The sequence below is a fragment of the Temnothorax nylanderi genome, unplaced genomic scaffold (assembly GCF_030848795.1).
Source record: "Temnothorax nylanderi isolate EJ_2023f unplaced genomic scaffold, tnyl_v1.0 TNYL_tig0219_pilon, whole genome shotgun sequence".
Lineage (NCBI taxonomy): Eukaryota > Metazoa > Arthropoda > Insecta > Hymenoptera > Formicidae > Temnothorax > Temnothorax nylanderi.
The window spans coordinates 291,932-313,866 of record NW_027249281.1 but is presented as its reverse complement, the minus strand read 5'-3'; the positions used below and the strand labels follow the sequence as shown (position 1 = coordinate 313,866).

Here is a 21,935-nt window from a genome sequence, read left to right as displayed (position 1 = left end):
AAATTCTCATCTCGAGAAACCTTGTCTCTGTGCAAAAAGTTTCGTACGACTCGCATACTCAAGAGGAACATTTTCCACGAAAAGTTGTATGTACTCTTGATTAAAAAATATTACTATGTAGCACATATAGCAGTTAAAAATATAAAATTCTTTCATTCCTCTGCTTTATCGACTGTTTAATATATTTTGCACAAAAAATTTTATTATATTTGTAAACATTATTTTTTTAATTGACGAATGATTACGCGTAATATACAAATTATTAAATATTGTATTTTCTATTATCAGCACACTAATATATAGTTTGTTAATTTATGACGTTTCCGAAGACGCAATTATTTTGTTCGCCCTCCTGGACGTAACAAATTTAAGCAGAATCGCCGAGTTTATCAATCTATTGCATTATGCAATCTCGTTGTATCGCGACAATAAACGTGCATATCGAGCGAGAATGATTTTTGAATGTTTGAAGCTCACAAGCTGGATGTCGGTCAAATTCGAGAGGCTCAGAAATACCGACTGACTCTGTCGAGAGTTCAGTTCAGCTGGCGTACGAGAGGTCGCCAGGAATCGATAAATCAGTTGTTTCGGGCAGTGTTACGCTGTGTCGGTATTGTTCCCGTCTTCGCCATGTTTGCGAGATGCACAGAGATGGCAATAGTTTAGTAATTACCTGCCTGCACGACTGTTTATCGTTTATCTACTTCTTAGTCCTTACTCCTTTACTCGCACTGATTTGACACCATTCCTTGAATGAAAGGTTGAGATATCGCTCGGCTAATTAATCGAGATGATTAAGTCCGCGCTGGGGTTGACGAAATTTCTTGGATTACGAGAAAGCGCGTTGGTCGATGGCCGATTAACCTCAGCGTATGCGCGTTTGAGTGTCATAACCTCCAGGAATGTTTGCACTACCCAGTTATGCAGCAAAGAGATTCGAACGCAGAATGAAAAATTTAAGGTCGGCCAGAGCTCAAAATATGGATTAGTTGAGGGAGAAACTATGCCCGAGACAACCAACGTTAGTCAGCAGTAAGTACCAGTTTCACTTGTCTCTTGCATAGCATTCTTCAAGCTTGCATAACAATCTTAATCTTGTTTTAGTTTTGTACAACAATCTTAGATAAATGTTAGATAAATTTTTATGTATTTGTATTATCTTGGCTAAATGGATAGAAAGAAAGGATTTATCATTGTGGCCACTAAAAATGTGCTTTATTAATCTCTCAATTACGCAGGAAATAATCTTTATGCTTATTACGTTTCAGGGAACACCTATTTCCTGATAAAGATACACCGAATCGGCTCTTCAATGGTGTACCATATAAGGATCTGCATATTATCAATATAAAATCAACTCCTAACAATACAATTATGACTTTTACAAATTTTAGCGGCAAAGTATTATCGCTGCATACGGCAGGTATAGAGGGTTATAAGAATGCTAAGAAAGGGACGAACATTGCTGCTCAACAAGCAGCTATGACTCTTGGTAATGTAAGCATACATTGAATGTTATCTGTGTTAAAGTTTTGTGCATAAAACATGATGCGTTGTACTAAACAAGAAAAAAGTATATAATGCATTTATTTTTAAAATGTATATATTTGTCTATTTTTCAGCGCGTTCTTGAATATGGTGTGAACACAATAAGAGTACGAGTACAAGGTATTGGGGCTGGTAGAATGGTGGGTATCTTACAAAAAGTATTTCTTATTTTCTGCACATTATAGCTATCGGTAGATTATATGTTTTAATATGGAAAATTTTATGGCTTTCAGTCTTCTATAAAAGGTCTTCAAATGACAGGATTGAACATTGTATCAATTACGGATGATACTAGAGTAAGTTGGAATCCACAAAGGCCACGAAAACGAAGAAGAGTGTGATTGTGTTATAATTTATTACTAATTACAATTTGGATATGAGTATACGTTAATACATTCTGTTAAAATCTTCCATAATGTGTATTATTTTCCCTTTTACGTAATTGAAGTGCATGTTGGAAACAAATTATGATTTCAATGATTAAACATTAATTTAGTAAAATACGTATTTCGAAAAATCTCCCTATATATTGATGACTTAACTAATAGGAATTGTGGGATGCAAATTAATTTTTGGGATATTAATAATAATTTAACATTTATTTTTATTCTGTTTTTATTTTTCTTTTATGTATAGACAGTTTTAAATAAATACATATAGTACGTTAAATTCTCTAAAGAAAAATTAACATTCTTTGATGACATTATTGTACAATGATATTATTTCATCGTCTTATATCGATATGAGATATATTTGTTTTTTTATGTACCTATACTATTCTCTACAAATGACTAGATTAAATACAACTTTGAAAGAGGTAGAATTGTTTATACATATTTTTTAATATGTATGATATATTCTTCATCACAAACATTATTTTGTACAATCATTCTTTATTAAGCCTTGTGTACACGATACTAGAAATCGGTCCGAGTTTCGGTTTAAGCCAATGAAACTGCTGCTTTTCTGTAAGAGCTGCAAGTTGATTGGCTTAAACCGAAACTTGGACCGATTTCTAGTATCGTGTACACAAGGCTTAACACTTTGGTTTCATGAATATAACGATAAATATGTAGAATTCCACTTCTTGCATATTTTTTTTAAATCCATTTGAAGAGAATTTTTCTTTAGCGAAAATGTTATGGTATCGTGCAATAATTTTCAAATTATAAGTTAAAAATATCTTTTTTGCAAATTAAACTTTATGAAGCCAAATTGTTTACGAAACTACAGTTAATTTTAGATGGGAAGTAGTTTAATAGAATTCTTAGTTATATGCAATATAATTTCAAAAATGATACTAAAATCAGATATAATACTAAAAAAAAAAACTAATACTGAAAACAGATATGATTAAAAAAAATGGAAAATTCTTCTATTAGATAAACTCGTCAAGATATTTTCACACGAGAGAAAAATTCTATTTCAAATTGATCAAAGAACTTATCGTTAAAGAGTAACATGTACGCGAGAAGGATACTTCATAAATTTATTAGCCATAAATAGAATTTATCAAGTTCATTGCCTTTTTCTTTTGAGTCTGTGATAAATAATTATTTAACTACTACAGAATAATTGCACGCATATATTTTTTAACGAATTTACGTTAATTATTGGGTTTATCCGAAAATAGTTTTATAATCTTTTTTGTTCATCTCTACAGTACGTTTTTTATTTTAAATAATGAATATCCATCAGCTGCATTTATTTATCGCATTCTGATAGAAAAATTTTTGACGCTAAACTCTTGTGATCGTATATTTCGACATAGGAATTTACAATTATTTGAATACTGTTGACAATCTTTGGCAATCGAAAATAGTCATTTTTAAGTTAAAAATATTTTTAGTGCGGCAATAATAAATAATTTTTAATTAAAATCCTTGCATCATATTTTTAATATGGAAAAGGCCATATTCTGTAAAGATAATTGTTTAATATAATATTTTACTGGTAGAACACAAAATTGATTCGATTATTTTAATCAAAGGTTTGATAGGAAGATTATTCAGATATTTTGTGTATCAAAAATTATAAATTATTTACATGTTTGTCGTGTAAATAACCGCATTATGTGTGCATTTTTAAAATTTGATTTTTCTACGGAATATATAGATTTAAGAGAATTTTTTTTATTTTAAGAGATAGGTATTTTAAATTTAAATAAATCTGTCCATTTTAATTTGTTAATTTCTCTGTGCCACACATTAATTATCAAATGTGAGGAAAGACATTTCATGTTTGAAAAATGCAAAATGCAAAATGACATTATTGCATATGATAGATTTTTAACAATAAATATATAAAATAATACTTAAACTATATAAATATATCTCAGGCGTTTCCGAAAAACTAATAACACTTATCATCACATTTGTTATTTTGCTAGCTAACTATCACATTTTGTGAATATGGTAAAATATTGATAACGTCACCATATAACAGATCTTAATGGTCCAATTATCGGCTCATTATTTTACTGATAACTTTCTTTCTCTAGTTATATTACAGTAACTGTGATATATAAGCTTAGGAAAATGACTTTGAATAAATTGTCCCATTTATCAATGCGGTGTGCACTGTATATACAACCGAGCTCACTGTTAAACGAAATTGTCAAAACAGCGAGACGGAAATTCGCATTTTCTTCCGCGTTGAGGTTTATCGGCCAGACTGCATTTCTTGCGTGATCCAAGAGACATAATCGGAAACTCTTACGTAAATGCCAGGAAGTCGTGATCTGCCACAACCAATACCAGTCGAAACCACTCCGATGACCATCAACGGGCCGGTAGGGTGACTTCCGACCATCAGGGGCCCGCCGCTGTCAGCCTAGAATAAAATACAGGATGCATGCAGTTGTCCTGTAAGCTTCCGTGGTTATGGTAAACGATGCGGTGCAAATTCCACTTGCTCTAATACGGATTGCTGGGTTGCGGGAGTATCCATCACGATGGGTCTCGGTATCGTTCCACGCGGATCCGGATCGTAAATCTCGTCTCTGGGAATTCTCAAGATGGAAACGGGCTTTTAACGGTACTACTACGTTTATTGTCATCGGTATTTCGCGCCATGCGTTAATATCGTTTGAATAATCTAGAGAATTTATATATTGCGCTTTTCCTCTCTTTTGTGAAAAACTACAAGGAAAAATGTTTAACTGTTCATGATTAAATAATGTTGAAATCTCGATATTTTTATTTAAAAAAAAGTTTATTAAATGAGGATACCATTTAATTCACTAAAATGCTCCTATTGAACAATAGGACTTGATTTATTTACTAAACTTTTTGAAATAAGATTAAAGAAAATGATCGTCTTACGTATCGGAATCTCTCTCGCGCAGCTATTAAAAAGATATCTGAAATTATTAGAGAAATAATTGATCATCTTTCGACACGCTAAATGTATTATATAACATTCTTCAACTCCGATTCACGCTACGTCCAATATATCTTGAAATCAATTTTTATAGTTGCCGCAGTCGTAGTTCTCGCGCAAACGAGGTAAACAGGAAATCTAGCGCATCTCAACTCCCATCGGAACCTTCAGCGAGATTGTACTTTCGAGACTTCGTTCTTCCTTGATATATCTCAAAGCAATATGTCCGTTTTCGATTGTTTTCTCAGGAATATCTTCGTCTGGAGGAAATATAAATTGCTGATAAGGGCGCGGTAGAGATCCGAAGGAAACTTATCAGGGACAAGATCGGGGATGGTATTCTCATTTTTGTTCCGACGGACGTCGACTTGGTAATATCGTGATAGGATTCCCATGGGAGGTTCCTTCGCGGGAACTGCTGTTAGTCTCAATTGACGACCTAAATTTAGTACTTGCGTGTTGAAGAAGGTGTATATCTCGTCCTCATTAAGAAGGATATGGAACAAGGGAATATAGCAAGGAAATCATTGGCTCTCAAAATTATTATGACATACGGCCTACATCTCATCTATTTCTTAAAATAAAAAGAAAAGTAGCATAATTTTTAGATAAATATAACGTATGCACCTATATGTGTGCATGCATTCGTATAAATATTCATACCAACAGTGGCCATCAATCCATATATTAATTTATTTTTTCAAAAATATTGCAAATTTGTTTTGTGTATTTTAGTAAATTGAATATTACTAATCATTAAAAAAAATTTTTTTCTTAGTACATGCACTTGATAAAAAATATTAATTTTATTTTTTCGTTATTCATTCTTAATATAAATGAGAACTTTGTTTTAAAAATCTTTGAAATATCTTTTTATGTCTTATCGAGCAATCAAGGTGACAACGTAGCTTGTATAATACTCCTCGTTCTTTTAATAAACGTTATCGCTCCTTCTCCAGTCCCTACTGTTACAATTTCGCATAAATAGCGGCCCACGTTGGAGATCCGCAGAGCGAGGCCAATGCAATTATATACGATCCAATTACCGGGGACCAGTATCATCTAGCATGGTCGGCTATCATGCCTGAACAGCATTGTATGCGCATTACCACGGTAGCGTGGGTATTTATTGAAATTCGCGTCGTGCCCGCCCGACGAACCATGAATTCCATGATCGGGCGATTGACAAGCGGCGCCGAGCGAGCAGCGATGCGGGAACGCAAAAATGCGAGTGCATCTCACGCGGATGTTTCGCGCGACCGAAAGGTGAATTCGCGGCGAACGCCTTTTTCACTTACATAGCAGGAATCCATCCCGCCTTCCTCCCAGCCGGCGCACATTTGCTTCGTACCAACGCTGATCGACTTGCCCTGACTCGCGTACCATTCTCCGCACACAGTGTTCGTCACCACGCGAACCTCCACTTTCTGCAGCACGGTCGCTCTCTTGGCTGGAACATAATAGCGATTTGTATGCCGTTTGCACGCGCCGCGTCTTTCGCCGACAGATTATTGCTTACGTTCGTCGTTGTCCCAAGACAAGACTCCGAATATCATTAAAACAGACTTATTTAGCTCGACTATGCAAACGGTTCAATGTCCGAGAAAACATTTCAAAATTATTACAAATGTTAAAATCATATCTATGATGTTTAAATTTAATAAAGCTACATGCTTAAATATAAATGGATATCATGTTGCTGACACATTATGAAGAACTGTTACACGCAAAGCATTATTCACGAAAACATAACAAACATTATTCATGGAAAGCCATAATGCATTTTAACGGATGAGTTTAATTAATAATTGCTAAATATCTTGTTTATGTTATAATCTAATTGTTGCATTAATTATAATATCTAAAATGCTTTACAATTTTAATATAAGAGTGTAATTAATATACGCTATTAAATGAGTCTAGTTAATTATACCAATTTGAAATTGATTAGAAGACACAAAATATTACGTAAAATTAGACAATTATTGAATATAGTGTATTAAGCAATTTTGTTTATTGAAACATTTATCAAAGCTCATAATTCAATACATAACGTACAAAATCTTTATAATTCGAAATCAACGTTCCAGATTAAAATAACTTTTTCGTGGAAGCAATATGCATCTTGATGACTTGTGTTCTATAAGTAAAATGATCTTGTCCATTTTATTGATTCAGAGAAACAGATGGAGAGAGAGAAAGAGAGAGAGAGAGAGAGAGAGAGAGAGAGAGAGAGAGAGAGAGAGAGAGAGAGAGAGAGAGAGAGGAGAGAGAGAGAGAGAGAGAGAGAGAGAGAGAGAGAGAGAGAGAGAGAGAGAGAGAGAGAGAGAGAGAGAGAGAGAGAGTGTTGGTATATTTCCACGCTATGGGACTTCAACGCTCGCAGGAACTTTGGTGATTATGGAAACTTTGGCGCGTGTTTCGTCGCTCCGATCGTTATCGTGATAAGATTTATCGAAACTTCAAGCTTACCGATGTATCTTAGGTATTTATGAAGACCCTGATATTCGCAACTTGGTCGACGATCAAATAGGATCTCGGCGTACTCGCCGCGTCTCTAACAGAGATTCATTCACCACCCGTGAATTATGTAATCGCGTTCGCGTATAAAAATACGAAGATAGTCTCCAAGTACGTCAATTATTGATAACTGACAGAAATCGAAAGCGTTCAAAAACGCGTAAATGCCGTTGATAATCGTTTTGACGCGAGATTAAATATTTCATAACGCTTTAAAAGAAAATTCTTTTCTTAAATTATATGGTATTATGTGATGAATTACGCGACGAATTGGAACTTTGGATATGCGGCGTCTTGGTAACTTATAATGACGTTACGTTTGCCAAAGTCTCAAAGTACGCGATTAGCTGATGTAACGAGAACTAATCCCGAGGCGCCGCGCCGCCGCGTCACGCCGCGCCGCGCGCCGTCGCCCCGTACGTAATTTCTCGGTATCGAAAGAGGGACAATTATTTACTCACAATTACTTGTATCTTCTCCGAGCCATCCCCATCCGGCTACTACAGCTTCCATACCGCCGAAGGCACTATACCCTGGTTTTCCTGTGGCCACAGGTAAACATGCGGGTTTCACGCTTTCCGACCAACTGATCGGTCTAGCGAGTTCCAGCAGTGCAATATCGTCCACATACTTGCCGCACCTGTGACCAGGATGCAACACCGCGTTTATGACGCTTTCATGTCTTGCGGCCGGCACTTCTGGAGCCCTTAAATTGTGTTCGCCCAAAGTGACACGTAATTGTCCTATTGGAATCTTGTTCGTGCCGCTGAAATTGAAGCGAAGACGAAAATATTTAATTTGCGAACATATTATTTAGCAAGTGCTATTGAACTGATAATATTTTTCTCTTCTCTCTCTCTTTCTCTTTTTTTTCAAAAGAAATATACGTGTTACAGAATGCGAGAAGTATAAATTACGTGATTAATTGATACATAACTTTTTAATTGGCATTAAGCAATATACTCGTAGGTATAATAGGTATATTATAATTATGTACATGCAATCAAAATTGAAGCGTCCAATTCATTTTCTTGTGTTTTTAAAACAATAATCCAGAAAATAAAAGACAATAATGCATCATTATGAAAAAGAATAATAATATGCATTCTATCTAGATAAAATTATTAGTTATTGCAATTATTATATTCGAGTAAAATAGAACAAAAAAAATGATCAAGACATATGTGCACGTCTTTTATATATGTGTTTTATGTGTCACATATAAAAATCTCCTAAAAAGTTTGAAATGAATAATTTCAATATTTGGGAAACCGCGAGACGTTGGACTTACACGCCTCCTATAAAAATCTTTATTCTCGCATCGTAAAAATCGTGAGCGAAAAACAAAAGGGTATTCCTTATTCTTTCTTTGGTTTCCTCGCAAGGAATCCAAGTCTGACATCGGAACACCAGCGAGTAATCATCGCCATACAATTTTAGGGTATACCGAGAATAGAAATATTCGAGGCGGAAAGTCCCTTACCATCGATGTATTTCTCCATTTTCTTCCCCGCCTAAACCCCCCTTAACTGTGCCGACGAATTTCAGCTCTTTTGCAGTTTCTTTCCCTTGGACGTCAGTAATTATTTAACCGGGATTTTTGTCCCGCTCGAACGTCGCGTCTGCAGAGTTCTCTTGAATGCCTGACCCGGCTAGAGTGGCTTCAGTTAATTAATCGGTCCACAGTACCTTTGAATAATTAACAATATTACGGCACCCCCTCCATCAGGACTATCCGCTCCATCCGCGTGCCCTCCGCCCCCGTCCCGCATCTCGTGACTGTGTTTCGTAAGCCCGTGCCGTCAACCCGTCCCACTTTCGTCAGTAACCCCTTGCATATCTTCCCTCACGCTCTTCTGGAGTTTATCGCGGAGCGTTTTCTAAGTTTCCAGGCCCTGTTTCACCGCCGCTCCTTACAAAGCCGCCTTAATGGACCTTTCCATCGTCGTCGAGTCCCCGCTATTGTTCCGCGGCTCATGGATTATACGGTTTACTTTCAATGCATCTCCGGCACTCGCTTCTCTTTTCTCTCTCGGCGTCGCACCCTTCCAATTAAAATGCACGAGCGCTCAGGCGGATCGCAGCGGGGACCGTTGCTCGTTGCAATGAGATGCATTGCGACGACAGCAATGCTGATTTGTTTAGGCAAACGTTTAATATAATAAGCCAGCGTTTATTATGTCGAGCGTTTGCTCGAGATAAATCGGCAGCTCGGTTCGTGAAAAATTTACTTCAAATACGTTGCGCAATTTGCTATCAAAGTTGGGATTTGCACTTATTACTTTCTTTGTTTAGTATACTCGAATAGGTCCGTGCAAAATTCGGGTATTTTTATTTATTAAAAGTTTTTAAATTTTTTGTACTGTTTTTCTATTTATTCGAAAGATAAGTAAAACGAAGAATAGCATTGATGTAATCCTTCCAGTCTATTAAAATAAAATAAAGGTTAATTAAATTGCTCGGTCTACACAATCACAGTTGCATTCTATTCTCATTGTACGAATAATATTTGCTACCCGGGACTACGACTGATTTTTTTTCTATTGGCAGCTTCGTTAAAAATTAATTGGACGCCGAATCGGTAAATCGAATGGAATTAATTTCGATCCGGCTCGTTAAATCGTGCGGCTCTTCTGGCACTGGTATATCGGTACACAGACGCGTTCGTGAATTACGCAACGTTGCACGCAGAATGACGTTGGTAATAAGGTACTGCTGAACATTAATTTACCGTAGGATATCGCCGAACGAGATATATCGACGCTGCGTCGCTAGGCTGCCAGTTCTTGTATCACTATACAAGGACATAATTCATACCTGCTTGCGTGACAATTAATCAACCGTATTATTCACAGCGCGCATATTGTATTAAAAGTAATTGGTCGCCACATCATTAATTCGATAGAACATAGCGCGTTATAATTTATTTAATTATTTACTAGCCTAACAAGTTCCATTTTCTATACTCACGGCTTGTGCCGCACGAAAATATAAACACAATTTTAGACGAGAATTCTTTTCAGATAACAAATGTTATTCGATAAAATACTTCCCGTTTTATAGGCATGCAATTTTAGAACAAATTTTTAGTAATTTACATTCGAAGGTTTAAATTCGCTGTGACGCTGAAAGAGATGATTATGCGATGGAAGCGCAATGTTTTTATTTAACAAATATTGAATTATATAATAATATTTCTAAACCGATTATCCACCGTTGCATTTATGTTAGCTGGAATTTCTAAAAATGTCAAGAGAGAGCTGCGATGAATTTTTTCCAATTTTTTTTCTCGATACACGGTAACAAGGGATCTAGTCGCCATAAATTTGGCGCAACGAGGCGTTAGGTATCACTGGTGAGCGTCGGGTTGTCTATTTTTGCGCGTAAATGATACCAAGCGCGGAGAGAAAAACTAAAAGGGAAGGGGGATGAGGTAAAGTGAGACGATAGTGGACAAAGCCACCTTTATTTTCACGCCCTCCCGCCTCGCATCTTGTTGCAGCGCTTTCCATACGTTTTGCATGGCCGCTAGCAATTACCGAGTGGTCTGTAATCTACACGCAATCATGGTTTACAAGGCCAAAACTCGACGCTGAATTCTCTCTACGGTCGCTCGTCGCCCCCGAACAGCCTCTATTGCCCTCTCCAGCCCGTTCTTCTGTAATCTGTTCAGTGACCAAGAGGGATACGCAATATCTGTACGTTTTGTTGCCCACCCGGCTATGGGTCTATTCGCCCGTTTAATTATATCTACACGAAAGCTATCCTGGATATATTGCCGGTGTAGCCGTGCAAACTCGTCTGCTGCGTGGTGATAGTGATTCATTTATAATACGCGTACTAAAAAGAAACTCCTTCAAATTCCATTCGCTCACTTTGATTTAGTGTTGTCGGAAGCAAGAGCTGGAAGTTTAGATAGACTTTTAGTGACATACAATGAATAATTTTTCGCTTAGTACAATATACAGAAAGATTTGCGAGCTTTAACTTTTTTGTAGTGTTTATATATATATATATATATATATATTAGGAACTGTATATTTATTGATTAATTAGCGACACGCTGACGAATTTTACGCAAATGTTTGTTGTGAGATTTTCGCTTTGTTTTTTTATTTGAAACTTTTTGCTTGACATAGTAACACGATAAAAATCACATACGGTACATATCTATTTGCTATATTTATATAACAGGCATATAGAAACATTTCTGTGACATCGGTTAAATTTTAAAATAATTTTTATGTCAGCCATCATTTTTGTACGTGCGTATCAAGTTCTTTTCCCTTTGAGGAGCGTGATTTATTTTTCGCGATATAATAGCGGTATATAGCAGCAATTTAAAAAAAAGAGGGATCGTTTGTAAATGAGATAAACCTGCGCATATCTCATACACAATCATAAATTTGAATAATTACTGACAGTATTTTATATGTAGGTATATAATCTGAATTTAAAAAATTTCGAAATATTTGAAAATATATTGATAACGTAAATCTGGTTGAAATATCAAAATCAGGAATCAGTACAAGCCTCAGATTAATTTTTCTTTTATTAATTCGAAAAATCTGAAATAATTTTTTTTTGAAGCGTGTCGAAAGTTGCCATAAGTTATTGCAAGTTATCAGATTTTAACATTAAATATCTTATCGATTAAATCTCGAAAAGAATCAGATTATTTTTATTATTATTAGTAAAAATCTGAAATTAATTTTTCTTTAAAGCGCGTCGAAAGTTGTCATAATTTATTGCAAGTTTTCAAGTTTTATAAAGGGTCAAACTATTATTATTATTATTATTATTATTATTATTGTGTGAAAAAAACTGACAAAATCGATTGCAATAACAATTCTCAATAGCCAAAATGGAATACTTTTATACATAGATAATCTTTGAGATAAAAATCAGGCCTTTGGCACGGATTTAACGAGATTTAATATGCGAGCATCCTATTAAAAGTTGTCAAGAAATTGTAAGTTTCAGATCGACCGTTGAAATTAAAGCCTACTTTGTAAAGGACTTAGTCTTTACAGACTCTATGCATGTACTCCGTTAATGAAGATGCATCTTTTGAAAACTTGTTACTGGAGTATAATCAAAATTAAAGACGTGCTATTGTATTTTAGTATTATGTCACTAATACACACCATTCTCATTTATACAATTTTAATTTTCTTTGGCAGACACATTGATTATAAAAATAAGAATTAAACAGAAACCAGTATATTTCAAATATATAAAATTGAAATAATTATACACAACAAATAAGTTTTAGATTCTTTGTTATATGCAATATTTATTTCAATTCTGAAAAATTTCTAATTAATTCATTAAAAAATTTATTTAATATACAGATTAATAGCGGGGATTTAAATACTTTCTGAGTCATTTAAGATAAACACTTTTTCGATGATAAACAGTAAACCATCAATATCAGTTAAAAAAATCATCAGAAATTATCTGCAAAAGTTTGCGATTTCTGTACCTATACAATACAAAAATGCAGCGTTACAACTTGTAATATGTAAATTATTAAAATACAAATTACTCACGCACATAAACAGTGTCCAGCAGTTAATACGAATTTGTCATTCAAAATAGCGCCGCCGCAAAAGTGTCCACCTTTTCTTGTTATGGAAACGAGCCATGGAAATTCGCGTGGCGCCGCATCTTGACCTCCGACAATCCTCGCTTCTCGTGTCCTCTCACTCCTACCGCACGGAACATCTGCCACTATCAAATACGGATTTCCTCGATTAATGCTCGATAACGATTAATTGCCTTGGCGATCTCGTTGCGAGGCCTGGTGCAAATACCCAACTCGCCCGATACCCCGAGCCACCAACATTGATCGATAGTGACACGATCTTAGACACTAGCTTGATCTCGTTTTTACTTTTTGTCGCGCAAATGAAACGAAGACGAGTATCGGCACTATCGGCACACTGAAAGTATTTAGGGAGTCGTCAAATAGGATGACGCGCTCTGTAATCTATTTAACAATACTCTTAGCGAACGCCATCGTCCGTCCCCCTTCTATTTTAATAAGAACATTTTACTTTTATAGGACTGATTGGACATCCAATTAACGCCGCGTCGTTTCCTCACAATTAGTGCCTTTTCCTATTTTCGTTTTTCTTTTTTTTTATTATATATTTCCATGCAAGAGAATTTACCGTCACCAGTTTTCGACGAAATTGCATATCTATGAATCGCGCTGTATTATAAATAGGAGGACCCATTTTACAACTTTTTTATCCTACGTTTTTTATTATTTATTTTACTACTAATATTATTAACACATTACGTTCGTTCAATACTTTATTCATCAGGGATAAATTGTTCGCGAACTCATTCGGAAATTTAAGAGAACCGAGGATCGCCTGAAACATCGCAATTGTTATCAAATGTTGTTAGTATCGGTCATCGGTCCATGTTTCGATTATTCCGATCCGTAGGGAATTACCATCTGCACTCTTGTTGACGAGAGCATATTGACAGGTTATCGATCGTCCTTAGTATTTGATGATTAATGTTCGTGACGTGGCGTAAATGAGTAGAGCGACTTCCATGTATAATAGTAATGTCGGAAGATGAGTGACAATGCGATTAATTTTAAGGATAGATGTAATAGATTATAATCATAAAATTTATCAAAAGTTATACAAACTAATTCGAAAATGGAATTTCTTTGAAGAGAGATTTACGGTGAATTATAAGATTATAAATTAATATTCATGATTGTCGTAAATATCGTGAAAAATCAAGATAAAAGTATTTATAGAAACAATATCGTCTGTCGTTTTTTGCATCGATAAAAAAATTTCGAAAAATTTGCTTTTTATCGATGCAAAAAATGTAAAACTTTTATACTTAAATTCGCTTCGCGTATGTTTGCCATTTTTATCACAATCTTAATTGAAACATTATAAGGAGTGATCATTAATATATTATAGTTATACCAATTGAAGAAACTCGAGAAATAAAGATATGCTGATAGTTTTATATCAACATTAATTAAAAGAAAGACCATTTATTATTTCGTTAACACGATAAATGCGGTCACATAGCGAAGGCGCGTTTGACTGCAATTGTATATCATTATACCACAGACATTAATCATAAATTGTGTTATTAATTAATAATAATTAGATTGCACCAATTACGTCGATCGTAATTGATTCGACTATTGTAGAAAGAACATATAGAAAAGCCTTTTCAATGGTTTATTATTAGATATTTCGGTTCGAATAATAAATCATTATTAAATCTTTTGGTTCTAATATAATAAACCATTGAAAAAAAATAACAAATTGTTATTAATAAAACACAATCCAAACCATATATTTCCAGTTTGTAAATCATCTTTCAGAAGAAAAAAAGAATTGATTTCTCCGATTGTGAAAGAATTGATTCGTACTTTTTTATAATTGATTTAATCATGTATATATAGATACATATTCGTAAAGTATGAGAGACAAACAATTGGCTCGATCAATCAATTAAGGAGTATTCGCAATACATCAGACACTTTTGAGAGTAACATACTTTAAACCGAACCTCATACCGACTTTTTTTTCATTTTCGAGTGACCTCGGAGAAGTCGAAGGTGCGTTCTTAATACTTGTCTCGGTGCGATCTAATTGACGCGGCGCGTCTGTTTGTGTTGCATTTAATTGAAATCCGAAATCGCCGCGTTACCGAAATGTTAACCGATTCGAGCGAATCCCTTCTCGTGGCGACACAACGCTTGGCGCACGGATTTAATGCCCCGAGCAGATAGGGACAGATACGGCGGATCTGTCACTACAATCCCTGCAACGTCCCTGTCCCGCGCGCCCTGGTTACCCTCTTCCCCGCACCCCTCTCGTCGTTCCCCCCTCGAACCCACCCACAAGTCGATCCCTCTCTCGTTTCACGCCTCGACTGATTAATTGGACCTCTACGCCTACACCACCACATTTCCACCCACCCCCGTCGCTCTTCCACAACGGGCGAGGAAAGCACGTCGAAGCGGCCGAGAGGGAGGCGTTGGTAGCATAGAATTCGAAGTCGCCTCTATTCCGAAACGCGTAATAGATATGTCAAAAGCAGCCTGGGGATCATGATAATACAACCGATGCCTTTGGTGACCAGGTTTAGCGTGCGGAGGCACCCCGTTTATCCTTCTAGCCGGGTCGATTGTGTTCGGGGAGTGTCCGAAAAAAAGCTTTCTCTCTCTCTCTTCGCATGTTTTTGGAAAAGCCTGCCATAAATCGACGGTATCTTGACAGTCGAAGTTGCGGTGCGTTTATTGTGTTGGCAAAGTAGATCGTATGCGAATCCATGAAGACATAATGTGCGAGAAATGATGTCATGTCGCTGAGAGACAAGTATTTATTATGATAATTTGCTTTTTTAACCGATCAATTAGAACGATCATTCAAATGGATCATTCAAATTGCATATAATTAACATCAAATCCCCATAACACTTTCGCAGCCGTGATTCTAGCGCGCGGTTTAAAATTGGGAACCGCGTGAAAATTTGTTTCATTTTTGTATAAAAACTATTTTCAACTTTGTTCAAAAGTTCATTTTGATGAACTTGGATTTATTGTTAGATAGCTGTAGTAATCATAAATACGAATCATAAAATCATCTGCCCTTCTATAAATATAAAATTACATAAAATTACGTCAGCAGTAACTATAGATCGTAAGTGACGTCAAATTACGTCAGCGGCTGCGAATGTGTTAATGACGTCGTTTGCGACAATGTACACGTTAGATATGAAGGAGATTATACTTCGTTTGATATTGATTCTCTGCCAACGATAAGATAAATCTGGAGATAACCATGGACATCTGTCGGAACAATTTCGGGCTCAATATCTCACCTGAAAAACCAACGAGATAAAAAGTGCTTTGCAGATTACTCACCGAGTAATTATATTAAGTGTTCTCTCTGGGCCAATTTAAAATGTTACAAATCCAAAATCCGTACCGTAATGCATTTAACGCGACGGCATTTTAAAGGGAAGCGTTCCAATTGTTTCAATACGTATTAAGAGTAACGTACTTATATCTCACCGATAATTTCCCAGCTAATAAATTCCACAACTTCAATAATATCTTTTCGATAGGCAAGGTATACAAATTGTTTTCCATTATATGTGTATAATAACGAAAATCAGTGCATTATTTTCACGATTTATCATATTAGAGTATTTGAAGTGCATATTAGAAAAGAATTTGATTTAAAAAGAATTGAGGTATCAATCTTTTTAAAAATATAATACATTCTAAATATATACTAAATATGTTTCTATAATTTATATTTGTATCACTGGAACGCATAAATAATGGATGGTTCGTGTTTTCTTTTTTCTGTATCTTCTTCAATAAGCCGTCAGTTTGCCGGCATTAGAAGTTTATGGAGACTTCTTGCGGCCTCAAGCAGGTTAAGAACCTTCCTGATATCGTCCGTCATGATTTTGACATTGAATGGTCGTTGACAAAATCTGGAGTTACTCAGCTACACCGAGGTCGTGTATTTCTCAACTTCCGGCCTTCGGCAAGGCTTATCCACTAATTCTTCAGTTTGCACATGTATTCACTTTTTGACTGCGAAAAAGCAGGTGTCGATGTCAAAAATACAACTGGTATTTTTTTCTTATAGCCTGGAACTATTCACACCGTCATTCGACAAAGTTTATTTCCTCAATTTTGAGCACTTTCATGAAATATATCATTACTTTTTCTGTTAGCGGTAAACCACATTTTTTCGATTTTTGACGCGGCCATATATTCGAGTGATCGTAAACTGCGATGTAACAGCAACGTAATTTGCGCGCAAATTTGTTTATCGACCGAAATAACGGTAGTGTCCCAGCCGAATATTTCATGCGAGGAATATATTTTTCCACGTAATACCGATTACCTTTTAGTTACAAATCGCTGAATTTAAAACGAGTCAATCGAATTTACGAAAAATATTTTAATAATGTTAAGGTATATATTTATGCGAAATAAATAACGCATGCCAGAAGTTTTGGACATAAAATTTCGGAAAATAATATTATTTGTTTAATGCATGCCAGATCCTGATTACGGCCTGTCGAATGGTGATAATTATCAAAATGTTATTCAGTCTCGGCGACCGCGACGGTATGAAAGAGTAATTATTTTTAACGTTGTATTGCACCCACGGTATGTTGCATAATCTCGCGGTTGATTATTCAGTCACGATGCGTGAAATTAATGTTTATAATAATCAATGTAATTGTTCAGCGAAGGAACGGTTGATAGGTAGTTATCGATCTGATGAATAAACCACTTTGCTTTGCTTCCATATAATATTGAGCCTAAATATTTGATAGAAACGGCCGTTTTATTGCCGGTAAAACAAATAATTACCTTTATTAAATTCACCCGGGCGCCAGCGCTCTATCTGATGTTTCGTGCCAAAGAGTGAATTGTAAACGAGATAATGACACTATACAACCTGCATTATGCACCGGGACGTGTTGTTCAAATAATCTATCAACGCGCTGTCTCTGGCACAGGAGCTTTTTCGGACGTAAATCAACATGGGAGACAATTTTTTGCGGAGCGTTAATTCCATCATTTTTTCCATGTGCATGCATTTTATCTCGATCGTCCAGTCGGTTGGCCGTCGAAATTTGACACGCGGAATGAAATATTTACCCATCCCTGTGCTACTTGTTTGAAATAACCGGAATCGATATTAAAAGACCATTATAAATTGTGCCAAAATCCGCTAAAAAATATATTTCGATAAAAGGAAATTAAAATTCTTTAAAAGATTTGTCCTTAAAGAATCTTGTAAGCTGTACAATAAGTTATCTAATAATCTGCTAAATTTTATTAAACAATTGAAAAATCAAACGAAAAATCGAACTTATTGTTAGTCTAAAACTCATCGAAGCATGATTTAGCAAGGCGTATATTTTATCTGTGACCAGATAGATTACAATTATGTGATTGCAAGCTCTATTAGCCATATTAATTTCATGCGATTAGTTCATGCTTGGTATGTTAGTGTTTAATTGCTTGATTGCCTGTTTGTTGTTTGTTGCATCAAATATTCGAATAGTATTAATAAAAACAGTTATTGAAAAATATTTTCGGGTGTTGTCTTAAAAATTAAAGATAAATATCTATTTTATTTACTTAAATTATGTTTTTTATAATCGATATTAGGATGAGAAACTTTTGAGTAACTTTGTATATTAGTCAAAAAAATATTAATCGTGCCAATCTAAATTGTGCCAAATATATGCTTGAAATTAAAATAAAATAGTAAATTGTAATATTTAACAAATGTTTTCGAGAATATATTTAGATCGATCTATCATGTTTCTTTCTATTATTCTCTTTTGCTTCAGTCTCTCGTTAAGTTACTCTCGAGTATTGGTTGGCAGTGGGAAGCGAATATTCTAGCTACGCTAATGGTGAACACTAAATTCGGTTTATTAACTTCCGGTGTTCCAACGTAATCCGCAAGCTTCTATTTCGAATTCTCCATTGACTTCCGCTTGCCGTCTAATGCCTCCACTCCGGCTAAATGGATGCCAACCCGCAGAAAAGCTCGAGAGCGGCCGTTATCGGTCGATCTCGTCGTCAGACGCGGCAACGAACCGTAGTATAAAATGCACTTAATAATATGCGACCGCTGTTCCAACCATTGGAAAATACATTTTGGTGTTTCCTATGCCGACTTTGCAACGAGACTCGTCAATTTGTAATAAACTTCCTCTACGTGACTTCTATTATGTCATTTACTTGGTAATTACCATCGTTTATTTAATACTGTTTTTATGAATACTAAACCGATATTTACGAATACATCCGTCAAATAACGCGCACACGCTAGTTAAGTCGAAGTGTAATAAACTATGTGGCATCTCGCTGCTTCACCTCGACGCTCTTTTCATAAATGAGTCAATAATCTATTAGAGGTTTTAGCAATGCAAAATGAAATTATGTTCGACTTTTCTAATATGTATTTATACACACATATATAATTAAATTAATTATCTTATGTATATATAAAATGTATATATATACGAGATAATAAAAATACATTTGTGTATCGTTATAATAATATAAAACAATGGAAGATTTGAGAGATCACAAGAATTTATCAATAAAATATTAAATAATATCAATCGAAGAAAATGGAGCATCGAGCCGTAACAAGGTGTTGGTGTTCATATATTCTATATTTAAGTAAAAACTACAAACTAAATAGATAAAATTATTACAATTTTACAGTACTCCTAATTCAGCGATTCAACTGTTGCGTTAATTTAATTTTTTTGTAACGTATTTTAACTTCTTAACCGAATTTTTAACCGAATGACTTAGGCCCAGTTTCACAAGTGTCGGTTAACTTTTAACCTTAGATTAATTCACTCTTCGTCTTTTTCTAAGGGGGACGTTAGAAGGAGACCAAGAGTGAGTTAATCTAAGATTAAAAGTTAACCGACACTTGTGAAACTGGCCCTTAATTGTTATGCGACATTGAGGATGGTCCTATAAAGGTCCGAACGTTTGTAGTTTTACTTAATATAGAATATACTCTCTAAATTTCTTGGAGTGGGAATAGCGCCACTCCGGTGAGATTTCACTCTTTTGGAGTAAGATTTCACTCTTTTTGGAGTGAGATCTCACCGGAGTGGCGCTATTCCCACTCCAAGAAATTTAGAGAGTATGAACACCAACACCTTGTTACGGCTCGATGCTCCATTTTCTTCGATTAATTTTTAATCTTGTGAGCCTTTATTATTATATTAAATAATATGTTGAACTGCAAGTTAAAATTAAATTGATTAATAATTATATTTCTCGAAGATATTTATCAATATTTCAGAAAAAAGGCTCGGGCGGCAAACTTCACACTCGTCTGAAAAACGCTGCTTTCTCCCCTTGGTGCACAATATACTATTTCGAAAAATTAATTGCAACGGGAATAGTTGGCGAGCTTCTCAGAGTTTCGAGTGAACTGACTAATACAGAGTTTGCCATAGATGTTGTGTAGTTTGATAAAGTAAGTTTGCTACCTAAACTTTGAGAACCACAGAAGAGGCTTTAGGTTCCACTTCATGGATAGCTACGAAAATAAGTACGCGGGAGCGCCTCTTGCGCGTGATAGTATATGCTTTATGAACATTTCGTTATTACTATTACAACGCGTAATAAGACACAGCGCGCGCGGGCATCATATTTCAAGTTGCGTGCTGCAGCGTGAAATATAACATTTGCATAATTGGAGAATAAGAAATGTAATATGCAGAATTGAAAGCATAAAATAACGTTTAAATAAACGTAATTTAATGTAAAATGTCGTCATTACAATAATATTTATTGATATATTTATTGGTATATTTAGTTATAAAAAAACTGCAATATTTAATAAAGAAAGAATTTAACAATAACAATGCGGCAGTTTTATTCATTAAGAATTGTTAATTATCGCAAGGCTGTTTATGAATATAGGTAGTATTTAAAACAAATTTAGAAAATTAATTATAGGATATATAATTATAAAATATATAAGGATATAGTCTCTCATCGTAAACTCGCAATTATTGTAAGATTTATTTTGTTCCTGCAAGAATTTTTTTTCCGTCGTACTAAAAATACCTTCAGCAGCAGTCAGAGTTAAAGAAAATAATAAGAAATTTTGCTTTGTGAATGTTAAAATTTTTTAACTTATTTTCATACACATTAATCTTTAGTGCTTATGTGTGTTTAAAAATATTCCCTGTTTCTTTAAGCGATATTACTTGCAGGAGCATTATAATCTCATTTAGCAGTAAAACAGAAATTAATTGGCGAGGGTTCTACTTACAATTAGTGTATTCGGCTTGAATTCGCGTGAATAAAACTCCGAGGAATAAAACGAGCGCCAACATGTCGAATCCCGGATGCGCCAGGCCGAACATCTCGCTTCGAAGATCCGCTGGCTTTGTCGGAGGGCAATCAAAAAGTGTCGCACTCTCGTTGATGCCGGCGCTTCTTTATACGTCGTGCAACCGCGATCGCATCTTTCTCGTCTCGATTTCTTTCTCTGTCGCCGCCCATCGCCCTTGCCATCGTCGCTTTCCGCGGTGCGTGGCGTGTCGCGAGGCCGTGAACTTCAGATCCGACAATGACTCGCGGCCATCGATACACACGGTATTACCCGTGTGTTCGTTCGCGGCGGAAATCCACTGATAAAGCCCGAGGCGACCCTGGCGTAATATTCAAGGCGAACGTTAACGAAAATTTCTCACGCGCGAGACTGTAGATTGGTCAAAGGCCGAAGGATCAATAGAGCACTAAATTATACATTAAAATTATTACATGTGTAATAAAAGTGAAATTAATTTAGCTTCTATCAATTTTTACGTGTCAATGTTCGTCGTCATGATTCTATAAGTCTTATTTCGGTTGCATTTCATGCTCGCTATACGTGCGGCACAAGGTTGACTATCGTTTG

At 35.4% G+C, this 21,935-nt stretch overlaps 2 protein-coding genes across 2 annotated transcripts; one reads left to right on the top strand and one right to left on the bottom strand.

Annotated features, from left to right (window-relative positions):
- The first annotated feature begins 657 nt into the window (after positions 1–657).
- Positions 658–1,964, top strand: Mrps11 (mitochondrial ribosomal protein S11). The gene is made up of 4 exons (XM_071717631.1): positions 658–1,032; positions 1,269–1,497; positions 1,623–1,688; positions 1,782–1,964. Exons 1-4 carry the CDS (start codon positions 791–793, stop codon positions 1,887–1,889), a joined length of 645 nt encoding a protein of 214 aa, XP_071573732.1. The 5' UTR covers positions 658–790; the 3' UTR covers positions 1,890–1,964.
- A 1,928-nt stretch (positions 1,965–3,892) lies between these two features.
- On the bottom strand, positions 3,893–21,399 carry LOC139779309 (clotting factor G beta subunit). Its single transcript, XM_071717635.1, has 5 exons — positions 21,306–21,399; positions 13,002–13,182; positions 7,911–8,215; positions 6,228–6,379; positions 3,893–4,380 (listed from the first exon to the last, which is right to left on the bottom strand). Exons 1-5 carry the CDS (start codon positions 21,397–21,399, stop codon positions 4,210–4,212), a joined length of 903 nt encoding a protein of 300 aa, XP_071573736.1. The 3' UTR covers positions 3,893–4,209.
- Positions 21,400–21,935: the final 536 nt, after the last annotated feature.

What these genes read in the sequence shown, in the direction of transcription:
- LOC139779309 (XM_071717635.1), bottom strand. Translation starts at nt 21,399, where the DNA reads ATGTTCGGCCTGGCGCATCCGGGATTCGACATGTTGGCGCTCGTTTTA. An exon ending in GCTGGACACTGTTTATGTGC is followed by an intron (nt 8,216 to 13,001) that starts GTGAGTAATTTG and finishes CTTCAATTTCAG; the next exon opens with CGGCACGAACAAGATTCCAA. An exon ending in GCGGGATGGATTCCTGCTAT is followed by an intron (nt 4,381 to 6,227) that starts GTAAGTGAAAAA and finishes ATTTTATTCTAG; the next exon opens with GCTGACAGCGGCGGGCCCCT.
- Mrps11 (XM_071717631.1), top strand. Translation starts at nt 791, where the DNA reads ATGATTAAGTCCGCGCTGGGGTTGACGAAATTTCTTGGATTACGAGAA. An exon ending in ACAACCAACGTTAGTCAGCA is followed by an intron (nt 1,033 to 1,268) that starts GTAAGTACCAGT and finishes ATTACGTTTCAG; the next exon opens with GGAACACCTATTTCCTGATA. An exon ending in CAGCTATGACTCTTGGTAAT is followed by an intron (nt 1,498 to 1,622) that starts GTAAGCATACAT and finishes TCTATTTTTCAG; the next exon opens with CGCGTTCTTGAATATGGTGT.